This window comes from Corythoichthys intestinalis, chromosome 7 (genome assembly GCF_030265065.1).
Source record: "Corythoichthys intestinalis isolate RoL2023-P3 chromosome 7, ASM3026506v1, whole genome shotgun sequence".
Classification (NCBI taxonomy): domain Eukaryota; kingdom Metazoa; phylum Chordata; class Actinopteri; order Syngnathiformes; family Syngnathidae; genus Corythoichthys; species Corythoichthys intestinalis.
In genome coordinates, this window is record NC_080401.1 from 54,396,777 (window position 1) to 54,420,502 (window position 23,726).

Here is a 23,726-nt window from a genome sequence, read left to right on the forward strand (position 1 = left end):
GAACGCTTGTTCCAAAAGCCGTCCGGGAAAACATCCCGGCGATGGAAAGCTTTTCCCGGCGGCGCGCTCGCCAGCTTCGTGGCGCGGTGTGACGGCGTAATGATGGGCTTGTGTCACCCGGGCGGAGGTCAGCGAGCGAGCCAGCCACGAGGAGAGGCTTCGAAAACAGCGTGACGTCATCAAAGCGGGCCGGCATGACTCATCGACCTCAGATGAGGGATGCGGGCAGGAATTTTAATGAGAACCTCTGCATAAGAAAAACACATAAACATTCTTCTTTGCCCCTGGGGCGTAAATCAACGACAGAATGAGAAAAAATAACAGGGAAACAAAATCCGGCCGACCGTTTGTTTGATGTGCGTACGAAAGGGCCTTTAAACAGAAAAACAAACTGTTTGTTAAAGGCTTTCATTACACCAGACTGATGACGTCCCGTGTACAAAACCTTTTCCCGTTTCTCATCAACCAACAAAACCCGGCAGAAACGGTAAAGCAACCAATGAATTAAGAGGCCCCACATGTTCAAGTCAAGAAAGCTGTGGAAAAGTAACAACATCCCTCTGCCGCAGGTCAAGTCAACTTTTTTTTCCCTTTTTAACGATGACGGAAACACAACAAGGTCATCCGTCACTTTGACACAGTAGAACATCCCAAGCAGCTGCGGCCAATGCAGTGAACGTGTGCAGCCGGAACACCCAGAATCAGATAGGGGATTTATGGCTGAGTTTTTGCCACCGTGTCAAGGAGAAATGAGGCAAAGTCTCAAGTCAAACTTACAAAAAACAAAGCGTAGAATGAAGGGAGGTTACTCTAATATCGGTTGAAGCTTGATATGTGCTTCTATTAAATTAGGTATTACACCAAAAAGCATGTTTATTTCATATTTCATGCAGTGTTTTATGCTCCTGAATGAAATGGACCGCTTGGATGTGTGTGGAAGCGATTGCTTTTATATTCAATTTTGAATATGAAAATGAGTTACTTCCGGCTCCAGTTTCTGGTTTAGGACGAATGCGAATGTGATGGCACCCGGGTCAGCTTCTCACAACACATCATTGCTTTATAGCATGCAGATGGACTGCGGATTCAGCTGATTTTGCGGACTAATTTGCTTATTTTTCGCATCACGCCAGCCAAACAGCTGCAGAAATATGTTGCGGCACCAGGGAGAGGCGTGTGAGCCTTTTTGGGGTTTCAAAAGGTTCCCTTTCACTGGCGGATATTGGCCAAAAGAAGCCCTACTACTGTGGGACCATTGGACTTACGAGGAAGTGAGTAAACATCGTATTTTGAGTTATGTCAAATACTGGGATCATGGCACACGTTTTAATACGGAGGTGGCTTGCATTTTGTAGCCGATTGTCCAGAACGCCACTCAGCCAATGACTGGTGGCTTGTTTGCACACCCCCTTCTATACTCGGCTTATTGCCCTCTTTGTGTGCCCGGTGTTCTGTCAAATTTTCAACCCCAACAGAAATTGCAACTTGAAATTACTAAACAAAAATAAATAAATAAAAATAAAAATGGCCGCGAATACAGCAATTACAAGTAAACACTAAAAACCTTCTTTAAATAAAGGTCTATTTTCTTATGTTTGATCATGGACAGACATGTAGAAAAGTTCTCCTCAGACACATCCTGCCATGTTAGCTGCACAACAACTGCACGCCGCTCTCTGTTTACGTCATCTCTGTGTAGTAAAGCATTACTTTATGCCATATTCATGTTGACCATATAGCAGCTACGCGTTCCTCCGACGTCGGCCGGTTAGTCCGGCGGTACTCTCCAGCTGCTTCCCCGGCGAGCTCTCCTGCCACCGTGTGACATGTTCCGGGCTAGTTTTGTGTGATTTTTCGCTTCAAAAAGCGAAAATGAGACTTTAAAACATCACTTGGTTCGGGTTAGCATGTCAGCTAGCTGTCACGCCTCTTGGTTTATTTACATTCTCCGAGGCCGCGGCAGGGAAACGACAAAAGCCTGACTAACTTCAGTGGCATAAAATATCGTTCGGGAGGTGCGACAGTAAAGGTGAAGTCGAAAGTTTTGACCATTATGGAGTAATTTTGCCATGTCGTACTAAATAAATGAATTTTTTAAAATTTCATATTCCATTTAGCACAAGACTGTTATTTGTCATGACTGTACTATTTATTTAGCAACTGGGGAAAAATACTTGGATAAAAAGAATATCCTGTAAGAATATTGGAGTACAGAGACTGAAACAATGACATTTTGCAGCTCTCTTCGTCGCATTTTCCTCGTTCTGAATAATTCCCCCTCAATGGGCTGAATAGTAAAACAGATCAAACAATTCTCCTGCCGATGTCATCCTCCTCTTGGGGACGCTAGAGCCCCATAATGGTAGGCGTGGCTAACCGGCAGATTAAAAGACTAATTTCTCGTCGTCTGTGCTTTGCCAAATTGTTGTATATGGTCGAATCGTCTCAAAATATGAATCTAATTCACATAATAATGGTACAGTACCCTCCATAATCATTGGCACCCCTGGTTAAGATGTGTTTTTTAGCTTCTAATATTTTTTTTAATTCAAATAATATGGGACCTTAATGGAAAAAAAGAGAAAAATCCAACCTTCAATACAAGTGCATTCATTCAGTGGGGGGAAAAAATCCCACATAAAGAAACAATTATTTGACATCAAATAATGTGTGTCACAATTATTAGCACCCCTGGTGTTAATACTTTGTACAACCCCCTTTTGCCAACAAAACAACGTCTGGGGACTGAGATGGGAGGAGCTTGATTTTGCACACGGTCCCAGGCTTCAACTGGGACCGTGTGCTCTGGTCAGATGAGACCAAGATTGAGCTTTTTGGAACCAAACACACTAAGTGGGTCTGACGTGCCACGAAAGATGCGCATGCTGAAAAGCACCTCATACCCACTGTGAAGTATGGGGGTGGGTCAGTGATGCTGTGGGGCTGTTTCGCTTCCAAAGGCCCTGGAAACCTTGTTAGGGTGCATGGCATCATGAATGCTTTGAAATACCAGGACATTTTAAATCAAAATCTGGTGCCCTCTGCCCGAAAGCTGAAGATGGGTCGTCACTGGGTCTTTCAGCAAGACAATGACCCTAAACATATGGCCAAATCTACACAGAAATGGTTCACCAGACACAAAATCAAGCTCCTCCCATGGCCATCTCAGTCCCCAGACCTTGTTTTGTTGGCAAAAGGGGGTTGTACAAAGTATTAACACCAGGGGTGCTAATAATTGTGACACACATTATTTGATGTCAAATAATTTTTTCTTTATGTGGGATTTTTTTCCCCCACTGAATGAATGTACTTGTAATGAAGGTTAGATTTTTCTTTTTTTCCATTAAGGTCCCATATTATTTGAATTAAAAAAAATATTAGAAGCTAAAAAAACACATCTTTTTCAGGGGTGCCAATAATTATGGAGGGCATGTAAGATAAGATTGTTTTTATATGCCAAATATATTATGCCAGTTTGCTCTCCACAGCTATTATACGCGCACTCCCAAGCTACTATGAAGAATACAGTTTTAGCCCATAATAATGTGGTTACCAGTGATTGCTCACATTCTGCTGATAAATAGATACACACACGTATGTTGATTCATCACACAACGTCTCAGTACTTTTCCACCAAGCTACAGTACTTTGAGTGTAAATGTGTGTTCAAAACAAAGATATCTTGCCTGCTCAGGAGTGTGACTTAATTCAATCAAGAAGTTTGATTGTTCAATCAATGACTAGAATAAGGAATTTGCCCGACCGAACCTGCCACGTTGGACAACAGTGTTGTAACTGTATTCTGCTCATCAACAAGCCCTCAATAAAAGTAAGCAGCGCGGGAGAGTTCAGAGAGACTTTAATGAGACATTGGTCGCGGACCATGTCTCCTGGCTCTCCCAACCTGCAGGTTGAAAAATGTCAACTCTCTGACTAGGGATGGGAATCAAAATCCGATTCCAATTCGGAACCGGTTCCGAGTGTTTCGAGGCCTCGACATCACAATGAAAAAGCCTTAACGATCCTTTTAACGATCCCTAAAGACGCATATTGCGTCGTGACGTGTCTTGTTGTCCAGACGCATCAAACTAGCATGGCGCCAAGAACCACTCGCTCCAAAGTTTGGCTACACTTCACCAGGAAAAAGGGTTAAAATGAAAGGTTACGATAGTTTAGCACGAGCATTGCCGCTGTAAACATAACAATGACAGCACGTAGGTTCGAACGCTCGAAAGTGTATCTTCACTTCACGAAGAAAAATTACAACAAAGCGACTTGCAGTCATTGCGAGATGGAAATAACTGCATCGGGAGGGAACAGACTGCACTGTCCTCACCGAGACGCTAAGGCTCAGTCCTGGCTATACAGCTAGCTAAACTCCCAAATGACGATGCAGAAGACGTTGGTATAATTTGCTGACTTTATTCAACCATCACTTGAAACTAAAAATAGAAATGAAACAAATCAATTTCGTCCCCAATAACAAACAGGTTTGCATCAACGTGAATCAGCGATGATTAGCTGCTAACACAGTAATAACAAACAGTTAGCATGCGTTCGCTAACATTAGCACATCGTTTAAACCACTACACAACTGGATTTAAGTGTCCGATCGCGAGTGGAAACACACAGCAACAACACAGAAGATGATACATACAGGCGTTGGCTCTGTAGATATTTTACAAACATTAACAAAGAACGTAGGCTCGTGGCAGTGTTTCCCTTTCTCACTAACTCCCTCACTCACTTGGATACGGCATTTCTTCTTCTTCGGTGAAAGCGCGCTCTTCTTCGCGTGAGGAAGCGCAAGGGTGCCACCACTTGAGCATGAAAGCACCATAAAAACTAAAACGCATGCATTTCAATATACTGGTAAATAAAAACAGGGGTCCCCAAACTACGGCCCGCGGCTCCATATTTGGTCCGGCCCCCTGAACAATTCCAGAGAGCATTTTGAATTTGTTTTGGGTTTTTTTCTCCCTCAGTAGTGTTATTTATTTCCTGGCCTTTTTCAGTGAATAACTCAGAGAGGGTTATTTGATTATTATCTATTTAATTAATAGTGCTATTATTATTTATTATTATTATATTATTATTTTTATTTTATTAACTTTTGTTCCGTGAAGAATCCACAGAGGGTTATTTGATTGTGGCTTTCTGAAAAATAATAATTTTTTTACATTTACGCACTCCTGCAATCGTCACACTTTTTCTGTTACAAACTGACTCCGGCCTCTCATCAGAGAAGGGAAAAGTTATTTGGCCGTCACAGAAAAAAGTTTGGGGACATTGCCAAAGGCAGAACAACGACCTATATGCCAAAATATACCAATATTTTTTATTTCTATTAGAAAAATGTTTCACTAAAATGTTACACATTCTTGTGCATTAGCCACTTACCACAGTTAACATTGAGGCTTTGGGCCTCTTTTGACCTCGTTGTGAGGTTGTAAGGTTGTGACTTCTGATTAAACAAACTTGATGCCAATCAAAATGTTTGTTCTTCTTTTTTCCGAAATTATAATCGATAAGAGAATCGATAAAGAATCGAATTGTTAAGCAATATCGATAATGGAATCGGAATCGTAAAAATCGTATCAATTCCCATCCCTATCTCTGACTCTGTCTCACCGTGCCCTGCCTTTTGTCAGCATCCCTTGGGTAAACAACTAAGTTAAAGAACGAGTCTTAGACCCAACAGGGCACTATATATAAGACTTTTTTTCTCCTGTCGTACGCACTTTAACTCAATAGTGGTGATAGGCCAACCAGTTCTGGTGTAAAAATGAGCTGTTTTTAACTTGCCCATACAGTAACTTTAGCATACAGGTAGACCCCGGGTTATGAACAAGTTCCGTTTGTACGGGAATACTTCAGCTACAGAAAAGTTACAGAAGGCCACGGCTTTAAGGAGGAAGGCTAGCCAACATGTTTGCAGAGGATGGCTGCCGAGAAGGCAATACCTTCAATATGATTTCGCATTTATACAAAATTAAAGGTCAGTTAACACTGTTATGAACGTTTCCCACCAGCTACGAGAGTTAACTCCAGCGTGTTTAGTGTGTCTAGCCGTGGTAAAACATGCTGTCTTTTTCTCATAGGCAGCTGTCTGTGTTGAGAAAGAGTGTGCGTATAATGTAAACATGATATGAGCCATACACACGTGCTTTTTATGGAAAATATTTCAATGATTTTTGTTCTGATGGTAATAATGTTGAGCTGCGACTGTGGGTTTAGGCTCACATAAAGGACTGCATTTATTTCAATTTTATTTAGAATGTTTTGTAATTTTTGTTATGTATTTTAACTTAACATACTTATGTTCCAATTTGCTAATATGTTTTGAAAAATAAAAATCCTGTTCAACGGAAATTTTATTTTATTTTTTTTAACCCAGATATCTCAAAGTAACAAATTTTAGAGCTGTAATTGCAATACTGTGATACCGTAATATTTTGGCTTAAGGTTATCATACCGGCACATGCCTACAAGTGACCCATAAATGCCAGGGAATATTAGGTAAGTGACCCAAAATGAATATGAAGTGACCTGGAAATGTCCAAAAATTAAAAGGAGATGACCCAAAATCAACAAGAACTGGCCCCAAAATGAACAGGAGCTGACTTGAAAGTCCCCGCAAAATCAAGATATACAAAACAACACCCAAAATCATCAGGATGTGATCCAAAATGAACAGGAAGTGACAATCGACATGTAAATACCGCAAAATATTAAGTAAGTCACCCAAAATGAACATGATCATTCTATGCCATCTATCCCAGTACAAACAAATTTGACATCAATATGTCAATGGCAGTGAATGAGTTAAGTGACCCAAACTCCATTTGAGTTTTTCTTTGTTTTTCAGCCAGCGGGAATCTTTGTGGTCAGGTTTATAAACCCAAGCAGCAAACTGTTGTTTCCGCTATGCTAGTAAAGCCGACCAGTATTATAACTGAAGACATCCACTCGTATCCCCTCAACCAAACCCTCCCCCCGTCGCTCTTTGGCTCCAACTCATGACTACAATGACTTTTGAACCCCGACCTCTGACTCCCAGACAGTACCCCACAGCTTTTAGCGTTGCCCGACCCCCCGTCTGTTCTCAATCCACGTTAGCGAAAGACAAAAAAAAAATTGGTTATACGAGGCAAGTGAGGGCAGTGGTAAGTCAAAACATCCATGTTACCGAGCACCGTGGGATGTGAGTCATCAAACTGTGTGTGAAAGGTTCCAGCGGACCACCCGCTCACCCACCCCCCTACGCAAAGTCCAAGCAAATGCCAGAAAAGAGTGTCAAACAACTGGCGCAACCCCGGAGATGGTGTTAAGAGGAGGGGGACGTAAAGCTGACTTTGCGCTAAACATTCGAGCCTCTCACTTAACACCCATCCACTTCTGGGTCGTCCCAGAATTGGATGAAATTTTAAATTGAAAATTCTAGAAAAACTAGAAAATACCTTTGCTCTCCGATGAATCAGTTCTGCAGATTTTTAGCAACTTCTCTGATGACTCATTGGCTGCCATTGATGACAGTAAACATCCAATCCATTTTAACTGGAAGGGGCGAATGAACGTTTGACAAAAAAAAAAAAAATTCATATACAGAATTAATTAATATAAATTCATATACATATACAATTCATATACATATTCATATACTGTATATGTATATACATATACAGTCCCTGGGTTATGAACGACTCTCGTTCCTACACTGGCGACGTAACCCGAATTTCCGCGTAAATTGGAATCAACCCTTTAAGTACCCTTAAATACCCTCTAAATCTCAAAATGACTATTCAAAATATGTATTGTATGTCAAATAGGGGTGTGACAAAATATCGAAATGGTGATATATCGTGATACTTTGTATCCCAAAAGGTTATCGAAAGGCTCCTGTCAAGAATCGACATATTGTTTTAAAAAGGTGTCAATTAAAAAAAAAAAAAAAAGGCTGCCATTGACAGTGCTCAACACCCAGTCCATTTAGACTGGGAACGTTCGTTCATCAAAACCAGAGCATTCATAGTCATTCGGTCCGATTTTCGGGGCATTTACAGGTCACTTGCTTTTCATTTTAGGGCATTTACAGGTCATTTCCTGTTGAGTTTGAATCACTGCCTATTCATTTCAACAGCAAGTGACCCGTAAAATACCCCAAAATCAACAGGAAGTAACTTAAAATCAACAGGTAAATAACCTTAAAAGGCCCAAAATTACTCATTCCCTGGCATTGGCTGCCACTGACGGCTATAGACGTTCGCGAATGAACATTCATTCATTCGCTGCCATCCCTCCCACTTCAAACGGATTGGACGTCTACTAGTGATAAACTCATTCCAATTTACAGAAGAACCTTGTTTTTTGTTTATCAGTTTTTTGTAGAATATCCTAGAATGATTTCCCAACCAATGTATCGAAAATCGTATCGCTATATATCGTCAGGTCATCGTCATCGTGAGCTTTGTATCGCAAATCGTATCGTAAGGTACCAAGATGTTCTCACTCCTAATGTCAAATATATAAAATACAGTAAAAAATTAAGCTACGTTGAGGTTAGGGTTGCAGCTATTGATTATTTTAGTAGTCGATTAATCAATCAACTAGTTAGTACGAATAATCGCGTAATCGGATTAGGAACATTTAATGTGTTGCAGGATAAATTTTAGGAGATGTAAAACAAAGGCTTGCTAAGATTGCACATTCAAAAGATCATTAAATGTGAATACAAAATAAAATTCCCTAGTGTTTCTTCAAACTATGCAGAATTGCACTTTCATTTAAAAATTAAAATACCTGAGCTTAGCCTCAAACGGTATAAAAAAAATAAATAAATGAGGATCGAAGTACAACAAAAGAACAATTGGCTAACTTGCATAGCATAGTCTGCTCCCTGTTAAGACAAACATAAGGTACGTTTTTGTTTGAGCAAATGTTTTTTTCTACGCATAATATTATTTAATAATTTCTAAGTATTTTATATCTTATATATTTATTTATTCTGGGAATATGTGTTTGAACAAATTTGAGCATTGTAAAAATAAACTTAAATAAACTTAGTATTTTATAGCATTTAAGCTAGCGGACTTTTGCTATGTGAGTTAGCCAATTGTTCTTTTGTTGTACTTCGATCCTCTTTTTTTTTTTTTTTTAACCGTTTGAGGCTCAGCTCAGGTATTTTGATTTTTCATGTTCCTTATCCGGTTACTCGATTATTCGAACTAACCAGTTCATCCATTAATCGACTACTAAAATAATCGATAGTCGCAGCCCTAATAAGAACACACGGACACATCGGATGCCTCTTGCAATGGAGACTAATAGTAACCCTTTAACACCGGACGTGTCGGCGACGCCAAGTTTACGCATTTCATCTTTGAAACCTCTTCACGCTGTAATTTTGTCACCCACGTGCCGCTGGTTGGTCTCGTTAGAAAGTGAGTACGTTGAAGTCCACGCCCATTTTTACCGGCAGTCAATCGACCAAGTATAGTGTCAAATGAGTTTTATAGTTTTATTGCGCTTATAAATAAACATTAAAACGCTGCATGGACCAAGTGTTTATGGTCCGTGCACCTTTTGGCCATTCGTTTTCCTTCTAATTTTGGAAAACAAAAAAACGGAAAATTACCGCAATTCTGTTTTTAGGTGTCTCCCGTTTCCCGATTAAAAACTGGTAATTCAATAATGGAAAATGAGCCTTAAAGTGCGTATGACACCCAAAAGCATGTTTATTTAATATTTCACGCTCCTGAATGAAAAGGACCGCTTGGATGTGTGTGGAAGCGATAAAGAAGCAAGGACGCCCCCACTTCAGCATGAAAGCACCATAAGAACTAAAAGGCATGCATTTCAATATAATGGTAAATAATACACTTTAACACAGTGGTCCCCAAACTACAGCCCGCGGGCCAGATACGGCCCGCCTCCACATTTTGTCCGGCCCACTGAACAATACCAGGGAGCATTTTGAATTTTGTTTTTTTTTCTCAATAGTGTTATTTATTTCTTGGCCTTTTTCTATGAAGAACTCAGATATGGTTATTTGGTTATTATCTATTTAATTAATAGTGTTATTATTATTTATTGTTATTATATTATAATTGATATTTTATTTACTTTTGTTCCGTGAAGAATCCAGAAAGGGTTATCTGATTGTGGCTTTCTGAAAAACAATAATTTTTTACATTTAGGCACTCCTGCAATCGTCACACTTTTTCTGTTACAAACTGACATACCCTCATTAGCGAAGGAAAAAGTTATGTGGCCCTCACAGGAAAAAGTTTGGGGACCCCTGCTTTAACACATATTGCCAAAGGCAGAACAACGACTTATATGCCAATATATCCCAATATTTTTTATTTCTATTAGAAAAATGTTTCAGTAAAAAGTTACATATTCTTGTGCATTTGCAACTTATTGCCACATTTAACATTGAGGCTTTGGGCCTCTTTTGATCTCGTTGTGAGTTTGTAAGGTTGTGACTTCTGATTATACAAACTCGATGCCAATCGAAAAGTTTGTTCTTCTTTTTCCCCAAATCAGAATCGATAAGAGAATCGATGAAGAATCGAATTGTTAAGCAATATCGATAATGGAATCGGAATCGTCAAAATCGTATCAATTCCCATCCCTAGTCGTACTGAATAAATGCATTTTTATTAGGGCTGTCAAAATTTTCGCGTTAACTGGCAGTAATAGATTTTAAAAATTAATCACGTTAAAATATTTGACGCAATTAACGCACATGCCCCGCTCAAACAGATTAAAATGACAGCACAGTCTAATGCCAACTTGTTACTTGTGTTTTTTGGAGTTTTGTCACCCTCCGCTGGTGCTTGGGTGCGACTGATTTTATGGGCTTAAGCACCCATGAGCATTGTGTAATTATTGACATCAACAATGGCGAGCTACTAGTTTATTTTTTGATTGAAAATTTTACAAATTTTCTTAAAACGAAAACATTAAGAGGGGTTTTAATATAAAATTTCTATAACTTGTACGAACATTTATCTTTTAAGTACTACAAGTCTTTCTATCCATGGATCACTTTAACAGAATGTTAATAATGTTAATGCCATCTTGTTGATTTATTGTTATAATAAACGAATACAGTACTTATGTACCGTATGTTGAATGTAAATATCCATCTTGTGTCTTATCTTTCCATTCCAACAATAATTTACAGAAAAATATGGCATATTTTAGAGATGGTTTGAATTGCGATTAATTACGATTAATTAATTTTTAAGCTGTAATTAACTCGATTAAAAATTGTAGTCGTTTGACAGCCCTAATTTTTATTATTTCATATTCCATTTAGCACAAGACTGTTAATTGTCATGACCATACCATTTATTTAGCTAATGGGGATAAATACTTGGAGAAAAAGAATATCCTGTAAAAATATTGAAGTAGAGAGACTAAAACAATGACATTTTGCGGTTCTCTTCATCGCATTTTCCCCGCTCTGAATAATTCCCCCTCAATGAGCTAAATAGTAAAACAGATGAGACCGTTCTCCTGCCGACGTCACCCCCCTGTTGGGGACGCTAGAGCCCTATAATGGTAGACGTGGCTAACCGGCAGATTAAAAAACTAATTTGTCGTCATCTGTGCTTTGCCAAATTGTTGTATATAGTTGAATCGTCTATAAATATGATTATAATTCACATAATAATGCTATTTAAGACTTTTTTTTCTCCTGTCGTACGCACTTTAATCTGTTTTTCCAATATCAGTTTATTGAACTGAAGTCGAAAAATAAAACAGGCCCAATATTTGTTTTCCATTAAGTTCGCTTTAACAATGAGCCTTGACCCAGAAGACGATGTTCTTCTTCAACAAGACGAACAAGACCCTGCTGCAGCTGCATAATATTAATTTATAAGGAGAAGAAGAACAACATCGCCTAACATTAGCAGTCCTTCCACTTGTGTCAGCTGGGCAGTAAGATCAAAAGGGGGCTCGAAACAAAACCCTGTTGTGCATCTGTCAGGCAACTCCTGGCCATCCAAGAATCGGAGGTGTGGCAGCAAATCCAAAAAGGGCCGCTTTTAGGCGGACATTTTGGCCCACCAGACAATAAAGAAGTGGGGCTAAGGGTGAGCGGGGTTAGCGAAGCGCTAGAGACCCCATGGAGCGCTGGCCCGTGAGGTGGGGGGCCGACCGGCGTCAGCTTTGACCCCGAGCCTTTTATGTTGCCGAGACCTTACACCTGCAAGGCCGGACTTTAAGTCTGTCATTAGCGGTAGACTTCGAGAGAAGACGTGGAAACCTGCCACAATCCGGCAAACATCTGCAGAAAAACGCCTGTACTGACAGCTGGATGATAGCATTCAGCCCTTTATCAAAAGAACCGCACTATCAGAGAACCGGCACCACAGAGTTTATTTGAACCGGAGCGAAACGTGTCAAATGTCAATACACCCTGAAAGAGTAAGAGAAGTCCACTGAGACGGGGTTTTACGGAGCGGAGGGAAATTCCCAAAAGCCCAAACAAGCTTTGAAAGGAGTACCAATGAATAGAGCGATACTGTAGCCAGCAAGGCGGGTCGACCAGTAGCAATTTACAGGAGGGCCTCTGATCTCGGGCCGGAGCGATCCATTATCAGCGTGTTGACATTCTGATGATTTTACACAGGGCCTTGACATCTTTTCATCAACCAAATCCTCCTTTTTTTGTGTGGGTCAGAGCAGCTCATAACTAGAAAGGACCTTCAAATATTCATGCTCTGTTTCTCACGCAATGGAATAACATGGAAGACATATAACTCAACATTACTAGTGATAATTTGGCCCATCTCATGGGATTTTTTTTTAATCTTGTGAAATTTCTGCACACTGTATGTTGTGAGGATTTGGAATTGGAATGCCTTGGGAGGCTTTGGTAAGACTGGCATTATCAGCAAAATTCATAAAAATCAAGTATTGTACCTTGTGAGACTTCAGAAAATCTCAATTTTTCTGCAGACTGAATTATGAGACTTTGAAATATCATGGGAGGTAGGGTTGTTCCGATCATGTTTTTTTGCTCCCGATCCGATCCCGATCGTTTTAGTTTGAGTATCTGCCGATCCCGATATTTCCCGAATCCGATTGCTTTTTTTTTTGCTCCCGATTCAATTCCAATCATTCCCGAAAATTTTTCCCGATCATATACATTTTGGCATGCATTGAGAAAAAAATGAATACAACTCAGACGAATATATACAGTACATTCAACATATAGTACATAAGTACTGTATTTGTTTATTATGACAATAAATCCTTAAGATGGCATTTACATTATTAACATTCTTTCTGTGAGAGGGATCCACGGATTGAAAGACTTGTAATTCTAAAAGGATAAATGTGACTTTGTATATTGTGACTAAATATTGCCATCTAGTGTATTTGTTGAGCTTTCAGTAAATGATACTGCAACCATTTAACTTCTGCCCAAATGCATGATGGGAAGTGCAACCATGACTGTCCGTAGGGGCACCAACTGATATATCTTCTCTGCGTTGGGAAAAAACATAGGGTGTTAAGAAAATGATCAACTACTACCTTTCTTCCCCACATTGCCTCCCACGTTATTATTAATTGCTGAGAGAGGTATTGTAAGGCTTTAGCCACATAAAAAATGGCTCCAAAGACGGTCAGAATTCTCTCTGCTCATTTTACGCTGCCTTTTAGCGCTATCTATAGGTAAAACGGGGTCTTTATAGATCGAACGCGACAATGCGTGAGTGGGTCGTGCAGCGCATGCGTTAATTACTTAATGTGATTAATTTTAAAAAATTAATTGCCGCCGTTAACGCAATAAATTTGATAGCCCTACTTTAAGCCAAAACTACTCTGGATGAGTGTAAGACATTTCATCTGTAACGTTAAATACAATTAGACAACGATTTAAATAAAAAATATTATATATTATAAAAAGGCATGTCCGATATTTTTTTTGCCGATTCTGATACTTTGAAAATGACGTGATCGGACCCGATCGATCTTTAGTTTTAAGTTAGTCTAAACTTTAGGTCCTGATAGGATTTTTGAGTTTTTGCAGTGTTCAAAATAAATGTATTGTAACATATCAGGTTATAATATGGCGGGGATATTTGCATGCGTTCCTGAATGCACCGCGTGACGTGCGGGGGTGAGGGAAGTGCGGGAGAGCCAGAGACGGGCCTTCCTGTTGTTGTTGTCGTTCCACAAGTTCCCAAAAAAAAAATAATTGCAACCTAACGAAGCGGGTGACTCTTTGTCAACGTTACAGTATAATACCTGCTGTATTGGAGCACATTAAGGACCAGTGGCACTTTGTGTTTTAATGAGCTAAAATTGACAGTTAGCTTTATCATATTTTCATTTTACACCTTCATCACTCTACAGCGCTATGTTTTCACAGATTAAAGCCTGTATGTAAGACACGTTAGTCACGCATCGACAGTGGTCATAATTAATAGAAGCCTAGCCCACCGCAGGGCTAAAGTTACGTGAGCGAGTGAGAGTTACGTTAATCGTATTTATTAGCGCTGAGAAGTGTACTGCTTTAAGATGGCGGCTGTTTACCAACACCGCTGACTCTGTCATTTCGCATCTAGTTCAACATACATGTGATATCTATGAGACGCATCAGATGCTATCTGCTACCACCATAGTATCATGCGGGCTAGTTTTTAGCAACGTCGGCGTACGAGTTTGTAGCGGCTGTCGGCTGCAGAAAGGTTTTTTTATATTTTTTTTATTGCTTCTTCCTCTACGCACGTGACATCAGCGCGTTGTCCCGCTTTAAAAGTAGTCCGGGCAAAACGCGATGCTGGCAAAATTAAACGATTCCTCGAGGTGAATAAAATTACTCGGATCAGTTTTTGAACTCGAGCTGCTCGAGTATTCCTTTCAGCTCTAGTTGTTTTATCAAATTTTGTGAGACTCCAGTTAGTCCCGCAAGCTTTTTGCATTTGTACTTGATAGTATCTTGCAAGGCCTTGCCATGCCTCCTGAGACTGTTATATCATGCTTAACTTTGTGGTTTGTAACTTGTGACGCATTCTGATTAATTTGGATTTTTATGTTACATACCCAGTTATTAAAAATAAAGTTGTTATTCCAGTTATTCCACTAAACTGTTAAAGGTCCGTTTATGTACACTTGTTTTGTTCATTTAGGAGAAGAAGAAAAAAAACCTGAATAAATCTGCACACACGCTGCAAGAATGTGAGTTTCACCCAGAGTACTTTAAAAATGCAGATAACGCAAGCGCCCCTCGGGTCCCACCCTGAATATCTCCAGTACATTGACAAACAACCCTTTTAATAGACTTCAAGTGCAAAACCAAGAGAAGGAAACAAAAAGTGTGGCGGCGAGGCATCTCATTACAGAAAAAGGTCCGTTGGCCGGTGCAAAAAGCAGTAAAGCTTTAGAGTTAAATTATTAACAGATCTCAATCACGTCCGTTAGTCAACCGGCTGCTTTCCATTTCGCTATGATCGCAGTTAATCCACGGCTAGGATTAGCGGGGGGGTAATGCAATGTGCGGCATTAAATCCACACAGATTTGCGCTGTATTGTTTAAACTCAGTGTAGCACGGTGGGCATGTTGGTAGCGCTTCGGATTTACAGTTCATCAGTCAGAACTCCGATATCATTGAATGATTATGTTCGAGTGCCATTGACAGCGATAGACGTCCTATTCATCCAAAGTGGGAGGGCTAGAAGAGATCAATCGTCCCGGGTCATCGCTGTCAATGGAAGCCAATGTGCATATCAAAACGTCTCTTCAATTGAGAAGAGCAGTTACGTCAAAAAAAGTCACATTAGCTGTCCGCTAAAGTCGGAATGTGCCGGTTAGCGTTTTCATGGTACATCGTGGTATAAAAACGTCACGTTTCAAAACCACAAAAATTTTCGGTCATACCGTACTTACGGTATTGGCCATTTTTGAGGTCACAAAAATGTAGCGAGAAATCCGTGGCTTGGAGAGGCAGTGCTCACCCATCCCCTTCCAGTTGTAGCTCTGTCCTGTGTCTGTCAGTGACACTACAACTGAGTCTCATCCGCCATTTTGTCTTTTTTTTTTTCTTTTAAGTCGCACAAACAGTACCTAACTTCACCTCACAGTATCTTATTTTTTACTTTACTGTATTAACATGACTTGTTCTGTCCTCACTAAACGTGAAGTTGTTCAGCTCATCAGACAGCAAACAAAGCAATGGTGCTTTTTTAAGCGTTTTACTTCCTTCACTTTTGACAATTTGTAAAGTTGTACACGACACGCATTTTAACAACACTCGACACAAACAACGTCCATCTACTCTGACCAATATGCAAAGATAGTGTATTAAATTAGCCTTATTTGCCTCACAAACGTCCGCTAGCTTAAATGCTATGAATGCTAACGACTACAATTGTCATAGCAAATCACTCACACGTAACTCCAACAAACATATATTAGCTGAAGCAACTTACAGCCTTATGTGGGGCAAACCAGAGCGCAACTTTCCTCTATTAATGTGAGATGTCAGAGTCAACTCCTGTATGGAAGCATTATTGAAATGGCAGTGCAGACAGACCCAATGCTGCCACCAGAGGGCAGTGTTTCCTCCACCATTAGACAAAATACAATACTTTTGGACTTTTTCCAATAGTTATTTTAAATTTTTAAAGGGTTAATTCCGACTTAGGGGGAATTTTGGGTTACGTCACCAGCGTAGGAACGGAACTCGTTCGTAAACCGGGGACTTCCTATCGTGAAATATGCAGCCAAAAACGATAATCGAGCTGCAGAAAGAAAGTTTGTGGGGTTCGCGAGAAACTTGTAAGGGGCTGGCAAAATGCAGAGGTTACTCTTCCTGAAATGAAGAAAACAAAAAAAGCTAATTGTGGGCTAAAGTAGGTGGTCACAGCTAGCTTCTCACAGTTTCTTAGTTAGTTGTTTGTGCTTCATGTAACGTTAGCATACCCTACACTTATTCATCATGTTGTTCTTTATTCTATTTTTATTTTAAATTGCCTTCCAAAATGCCATTAATCTTTTGTGGCAGTCATACGAAAAACATGAGCTTGTACTCACCCGCACAAGAGAGCTCTTCACCTGAGCCCGCTGGGGTTGCGCTCCGGGCACCCCCTGTTCGTTGCGGTTTCCGGCGGCGTGCGGACGAGCCGCTGCTCCGGCCGCGCCATTGGCGGCAACAGGCGCGGCCCGACGCGGCCTCTGTTTGATGCCGTCAAGCAGGCGCACTAGCAGGATGTTGCTGGGCAGCTCGTCCACGGCGCATTCCACCAACGTGCGGCACTCCGGGCAGCGCAGCTCACCGCGGGAGCCCACTATACCCTGCAGGCAGCGTCGGCAGAAGGTGTGCTGACACGGCAGGACCTTGGCCGACGCGTCCAGACGCTCCAGGCACACGGGACACTCCAGCAGATCCAACAGCATCGACTCGTCCATTGTCGCCAGCGCTCCGTGGTGACAGCTTCAGCAGAAAAACATGACGCCTGCTTGACTCGCGTCACGTCATTCCCATGCCTCGGTTACGGCCATGGCCCTTTGCATGTGCTGCCAAAGAGGGTCAACACGTGCGGATTAATCAACAGTACCGAGAACCAGGTCACCGGATGCATGCAAAACAGACAATCACATATGGCTTGAGTACAATGAAGCCACAATATTGTGTCACATCACATCACAGTTGGTGGTGACGGCGTACCTGAAGCTCACTTGTTACTCAGATCTTGGCCCACAACACAAAGCAAATTAGTGATAGGATGTCATATGTCAAGGCTACAAGGCTTACACTGTTGATCTCTTAAGTTTGAAGGCCACTTGATGGCGGCATAGAGCAAATGAACCACCGTGAAGCTTCGAACATGTGCAATCCAATTGGCTGCATAGCTTCAAGAAGCTTCAATGTTTTTGATTTGCTTCTAAAAAAGAAAAAAGAAACCAACTTAACCCTGACTCATAAATTTAAAAAAAGTAGATTAACTCATTTGCTCCCAAAAACGTATAAATATTAGAGATGTCCCGATCGATCGGGATGGATCGGGTCCGATCAGTCTTTAGTTTTGGCTTAACACTAGAAGTCCCAGAGAATTCTGGTACTCCTAATAGTCCGATTTTTTTTATTTACATTTATTTATGGAGTTTTGCACTTTTCACACATTTTTAACTCACTTCTCCTACACTACACTCAAAAACAGAAAAAAATGGCCCAAATGTGTACATTGTAGTGTAAAGCAGGAATTGTGTCTATAATTTAGAAGGACTGAAACAGGGGCATGGAGCATGAATTTTGGTCATTGTGTCTGAGGTTAGTAGAGGAAAATGTGTGAAAACTTTAAGGAAAACCAGTAACAGGCTGAATTTGTGTCGTGTGAAGGCGAGAATATTAGGAGTACTTGTCTTGGGAAAGGCCGAGTCGGCCTCTGCTGGGTTTTCTAGTGTTAAACTAGGGCTATCAAATTTATCGCGTTAACGGTGCTAATAACTTTTAAATATTCAACTCAATTAATGCATGCGCTGCCCTACCCACTCGCGCATTGTCGCGTTCAATCTATAATGGCACCGTTTTACATATACATAGCGTTAAAAGGCAAAGTTAAATGAGTAGAGAGAATTTTGGCAGCCTTTGAAGCTTTTTTTTAATTGGCTAAAGCCTTACAATCCCTCTCTCATCAATTAGAAATATCGTGGGAAGCAATGTGGGGAAGAAAGGTAGTAGTTGATCTTTTTCTTAACACCCTATTTTGTTTCCCAAAGCAGAGAAGATATATCAATTGGTACCACGACGCACAGTCATGGTTGCACTTCCCATCAAGCGTTTGGGCAGAAGTTGAATGGCTACAGTATCATTTACTGAAAGCTCAACAAATACACTAGATGGCAATATTTAGTCACAATATACAAGGTCACATTTATCATTTAACAATTACAAGTCTTTCTATCCGTGGATCCCTCTCACAGAAATAATGTCAATAATGTAAATGCCATCTTGAGGATTTATTGTCATAATAAACAAATACAGTTCTTATGTACTGTATGTTGAATGTATATATTCGTCCAAGTTTTACTCATTTTTTTCTTAATGCATTGCCAAAATGTATATGATTGGGAAAAATTATCGGGAATGGTTGGAATTGAATCGGGAGCAAAAAAAAAAAAAAAAGCAATCGGATTCGGGAAACATCGGGATCGGCAGATACTCAAACTAAAACGATCGGGATTGGATCGGGAGCAAAAAAACATGATCGGAACAACCCTAATAAATATGTTCAATTGCTTCGGTGTCCCAAGGACATATTTATACGTCTTTTACGTTTTTTTTCACAAGAGACATCTCTGGGTTCTGATTCAACTTAGCTCCAAAGCACAATGCCACTGGAGGGTAGTAGCGCATTTGGTATGACCCGCAATCCGATTCAACCGAACGAACGGCCGGTACGCCGGCGGAAGACGACCGAATGGACGACCGAGCAGAACAACTGGGAGGATGCCCGGGATGCCAGGCGCTTGACGACCGAGCAGACCATCCGGGACCACCAGTGCAGCGGACGATTCCGTTGAGTCCGTGCTGTTCGCCGAGCAGAGCCTATGAACTATGAACTAATTTTTTTTCCTGCTGAAAGAAGAGAGTCTAATCTTTCTTTTGATGGGTTCCATGTTTATCAGGCCTGCAGCTATCGATTATTTCAGTAGTCGATTAATCGATAAACTAGTTAGTTCGAATAATCAAGTAATCGGATAAGGAACATAAAAAAATTTAAATACCTGATCTGAGCTTCAAACGGTATAAAAAAATAAATAAATTAGGATATATGGTCCCTCCCTACCTTTGCGATCTTCTCCGTCTAAACAATCCAACTCGTTCACTTCGCTCTACCACTATTCTTCTCCTCTCCGTCCCCCGTGTCGGCCTCTCCACCTTTGGTTCCAGAGCTTTTAGTCATTGCACCCCCCAGCTCTGGAACTCCCTACCCCCTCATCTTCGCAGCATATCTACCCTATCACTTTTCAAATCTAGACTGAAAACACATCTGTTCAGTCTTTCTTACCCACCATAACCCCTAGCTCGGTTATATTTTTACTTCTTTTTATTGTGCTTTGAATTTTTTATCCTTTTAATACCTTTTCATCGTAATGTGATCTTGTGAAGCGTCTTTGTGTGTTTTGAAAAGCGCTCTAGAAATAAAATGTATTATTATTATTATTATATGTACAACAAAAGAACAATTGGCTAACTTACATAGCAAAAGTCCCAGGTGTAAATGCTATGAAATGCAGTTTTTAAAAAAAATGCTCTCAAATAGTTCACATATTCCCACAAAAAATGGCTAAATGTAGTACATTTAGCCATTTTTTCGTAATTTAGGTTAAAGGTATAATACCTTTAACTAGAGATGTCCCCATCGATCGGGATGCCGATCAATCGGGTCCAATCACGTCATGTTCAAAGTATCGGAATCGGCAAAAAAATATCGGCCATGCCTTTTTTTAATATACATATATATTTTTAATTAAATCGTTTTCTAATTGTATTTAACGTTACAGACACAATATGTTTCACTCTTCCAGAGTCTTTAGTTTAGGCTTAAGGTAGGGTTATCAAATTTATCCTAATAACGACGGTAATTATTTTTAAAAAAAAATTTACCACGTTAAAATATTTAATGCAATTAATGCATGCGCTGCACGACCCACTCACACATTGTCGCACTCAATCTGTAATGGCGCCGTTTTACCTATAAAGAGAGATAAAAGGCAGCATAAAAGGAGTAGAGTGAATTTTGGCAGCCTTTGGAGTTTTTTATTAAATGGCTAAAGCCTTGCAATCCCTCTCCCTATGACTAGAAATATCATGGGAAGCAATGTGGGGAAGCAAGGTGGCAATTAATCATTGTCTTAACACCTTATGTTATTTCCCAACGCAGAGAAGATATAGCAATTGGTAGCACTACGCACAGTCATGGTTCCACTTCCCATTGTGCATTTGGGATGGCCACAGTATAATTTACTGAAAGCTCAACAAATACACTAGATGGCAATATTTAGTCACAATATACAAAGTCACAAGTCTTTCTATCCCTGGATCCCTCTCACAGAAAGAATGTTAATAACGTAAATGCCATCTTGAGGATTTATTGTCATAATAAACAAATACAGTTCTTATGTACTGTATGTTGAATGTATATATTCGTCCGAGTTTTATTCATTTTTTACTTAATGCATTGCCAAAATGTATATGATCAGGAAAAATTATCAGGAATGATTGGAATTGAATCGGGAGCAAAAAAAAAAAAAAAAAGCAATCAGATCGGGAAATATCGGGATCGGCAGACACTCAAACGAAAACGATCGGGATGGGATCGGGAGCAAAAAAACATGATCGGAACAACCCTACCTTTAACCGAAATTACGAATTAAAAAAAAAAAACAACACAAAAAAAAAACACTACCTCGAACAAAAACTTAGCTTATGTTGGTCTTAACAGGGGGCAGCTGGATTCAGCCATGTGAAATGAGGCAGACTAGAGGGCAGTGTATCCACCCATATCAATAAAACTAAATTCAAACACTTTCAAAACAAACCATTACAACGCCACTTTAATTATACGAATACTCGAGGCAGCAAAATTAAATTAGAATATTTTTTTTCTTATCGAATACTCGAGTTAAGCGATTAATCCAGTACTTCTCAAATAGTGGGGCACGCCCCCGTGGGGGGGCGCAGAGCGATGCCGGGGGGGGCGCATGTGTCCTCGGGGAACATGCTTTTTTCTTTTTTTTTTTTTTTTTTTTTTGCCGGACTGGAATAAAGTGTACTTGCACATCCACTCAGTGGGTGGCAGTGGCGCTCTCATTTTCAGAGTGCGTGCAGTATTTTTGAACTAAGGAAGAGCACTCAGCACACAGAAAACAGATATGAAGAGCAGTGCGCCGCCGCCGTTTTCGAAAGCCGTTTTCCGACCGGACTCACTCACGCAGCGACCCACTGTCTTGTCCAGTTCTCACGTCGCCGCCCGAGACGTGCCATTTTCGGCTTGGGATCGTCACGACGACCGCCCTCACCTACGGTTCTACCTCGGCCGCCGAGAATGCGCTTTTTTCGGGCCATTTGCCTTTTAGCTTTGACTTTTAATACAGTGGGGTGATGAGGAAAGACTACTGTTTACTGTGTCTGAAAATAATTATAGCGGACTGCCAGAAGCCAAATCAATTAAGACGCCACTTAAAGACATTCGACCCCAATCTCATTGATAAGCCGCTTGATTGTTTTTCACCGAAAACGTGCCGAATATTGCCAACAATAGTCCTGCTTTGTCAGTGTTATATCAGTAAACCAGTGAGCATTGTTAGCATGCTCATTGCAAAATGACTCCACACCATTGCAAAGGAGGTAATACTGAGTGTGAGCAGCAAAAATAAAAACTGTCCTTCTGTCCAAGGACACTCTTTTTTTCCTTTATTCATTTTTGTTTTTTCGGTCAAATTTTTTGGCATATTGTCCTCATGAGTAAATGTTTCTAATCAATTTGAATTTGTTATTATTTACGGATTTTTTTACATTTTATTTTTCTGTATCAAATGGTCAAAAATACCTTGAGTGTATTTTTACAGTTTGAATGTGACTTTTTTTTATTTTTTTAATTCAGGCAAATTGATGCACGTCATGTCATGTCTTCTCTGTTACAAACAAAACAATGTTAATAAAGTTATACTTTATTATAAGTTGATCTGTTACTTTTTTTCTTTATTAGAAAAAAAGGACACAATGTTGGGCAGATGCGTATTTATAATAGTAATTTTATAGATGAATAATACTATTTACGGTGGCGGCAGAGAGTTTGGGGGGGGGCGCGAAACATTTACGTCTTGCTTGGGGGGGGGCGTAACAGAAAATAATTGAGAAGCACTGGATTAATCGTTGCAATCGTTGATATAGCAATAGAACAGAATTTTCTGTGGGCCTTGCAAAATCAGTCCAAATCCAGTAAAACGGCCGAGAGCGAAGGGGGGGTTGCACAGGTGAAAATGGCTGGGAGTGAATGAGTTAAGTGACTATTATTGGGTTAAAAAAAAAAAAAAAGCAACTTCGAAGACCTGGCATCCAGATACATGGACATCACGACCAAAAATGAGGTGTCCACTTTTAATTTCTATTACCTCTGCCGGCAGGTTAAACTGAATGTCTATCTGCTTGTGTTCAAGATGATCCCTTTTTTCGTTCTTGAGTTATCATCAAACTTGCAGAATATATTTATAATGTGATACAAATACAGTGGTTAAATTTTGGGTCATGAGGTAAAAGGTCACCAACCCCGTGAATTTGGCTATCAAGATCTGTTTTCTCAGAGTCCTCCTCTAGTTTATAGTTTTTTTTTAATGAAAAAATAAAATGATCAATCAATAAAATGTTAATAAAAATAAACTAATTAATAAAAAGACATACACTCCAGTTATAATCCCCATTTACACTCTAAAGTTGTTGTTTTTTTGTCATAGTGTTTAACTTATTGGCTGCAATTGACAGCACAAGGCTTCCAATTGGACTTCTCACGCTGTCAATGGCAGCCAGTGAGTAAAATGAATTCCCCATAAAGGGTTAAGTCAAGGTGCACTATTTACTATGCAATTATTATTTTTGTGATTAGTCAACTAATCTCACAGAAGTTGAAAAACAGCGACTAAAACCTCAACCGCAGCCTGATTAACTCACCGGTGCTTAAAGTTCACGTTTAATCTA

At 40.1% G+C, this 23,726-nt stretch overlaps 1 protein-coding gene across 1 annotated transcript in view; it reads right to left on the reverse strand.

Annotated features, from left to right (window-relative positions):
* Positions 1 to 23,726, reverse strand: part of sh3rf1 (SH3 domain containing ring finger 1) — a 121,085-nt gene that overhangs the window by 91,946 nt on the left and 5,413 nt on the right. Inside the window, exon 2 of the mRNA XM_057841886.1 lies at positions 17,060 to 17,542. Within this exon, the coding sequence (XP_057697869.1) occupies positions 17,060 to 17,434 (375 nt within the window). The 5' untranslated portion in view covers positions 17,435 to 17,542. The remainder of the gene's footprint in view (positions 1 to 17,059; positions 17,543 to 23,726) is intronic.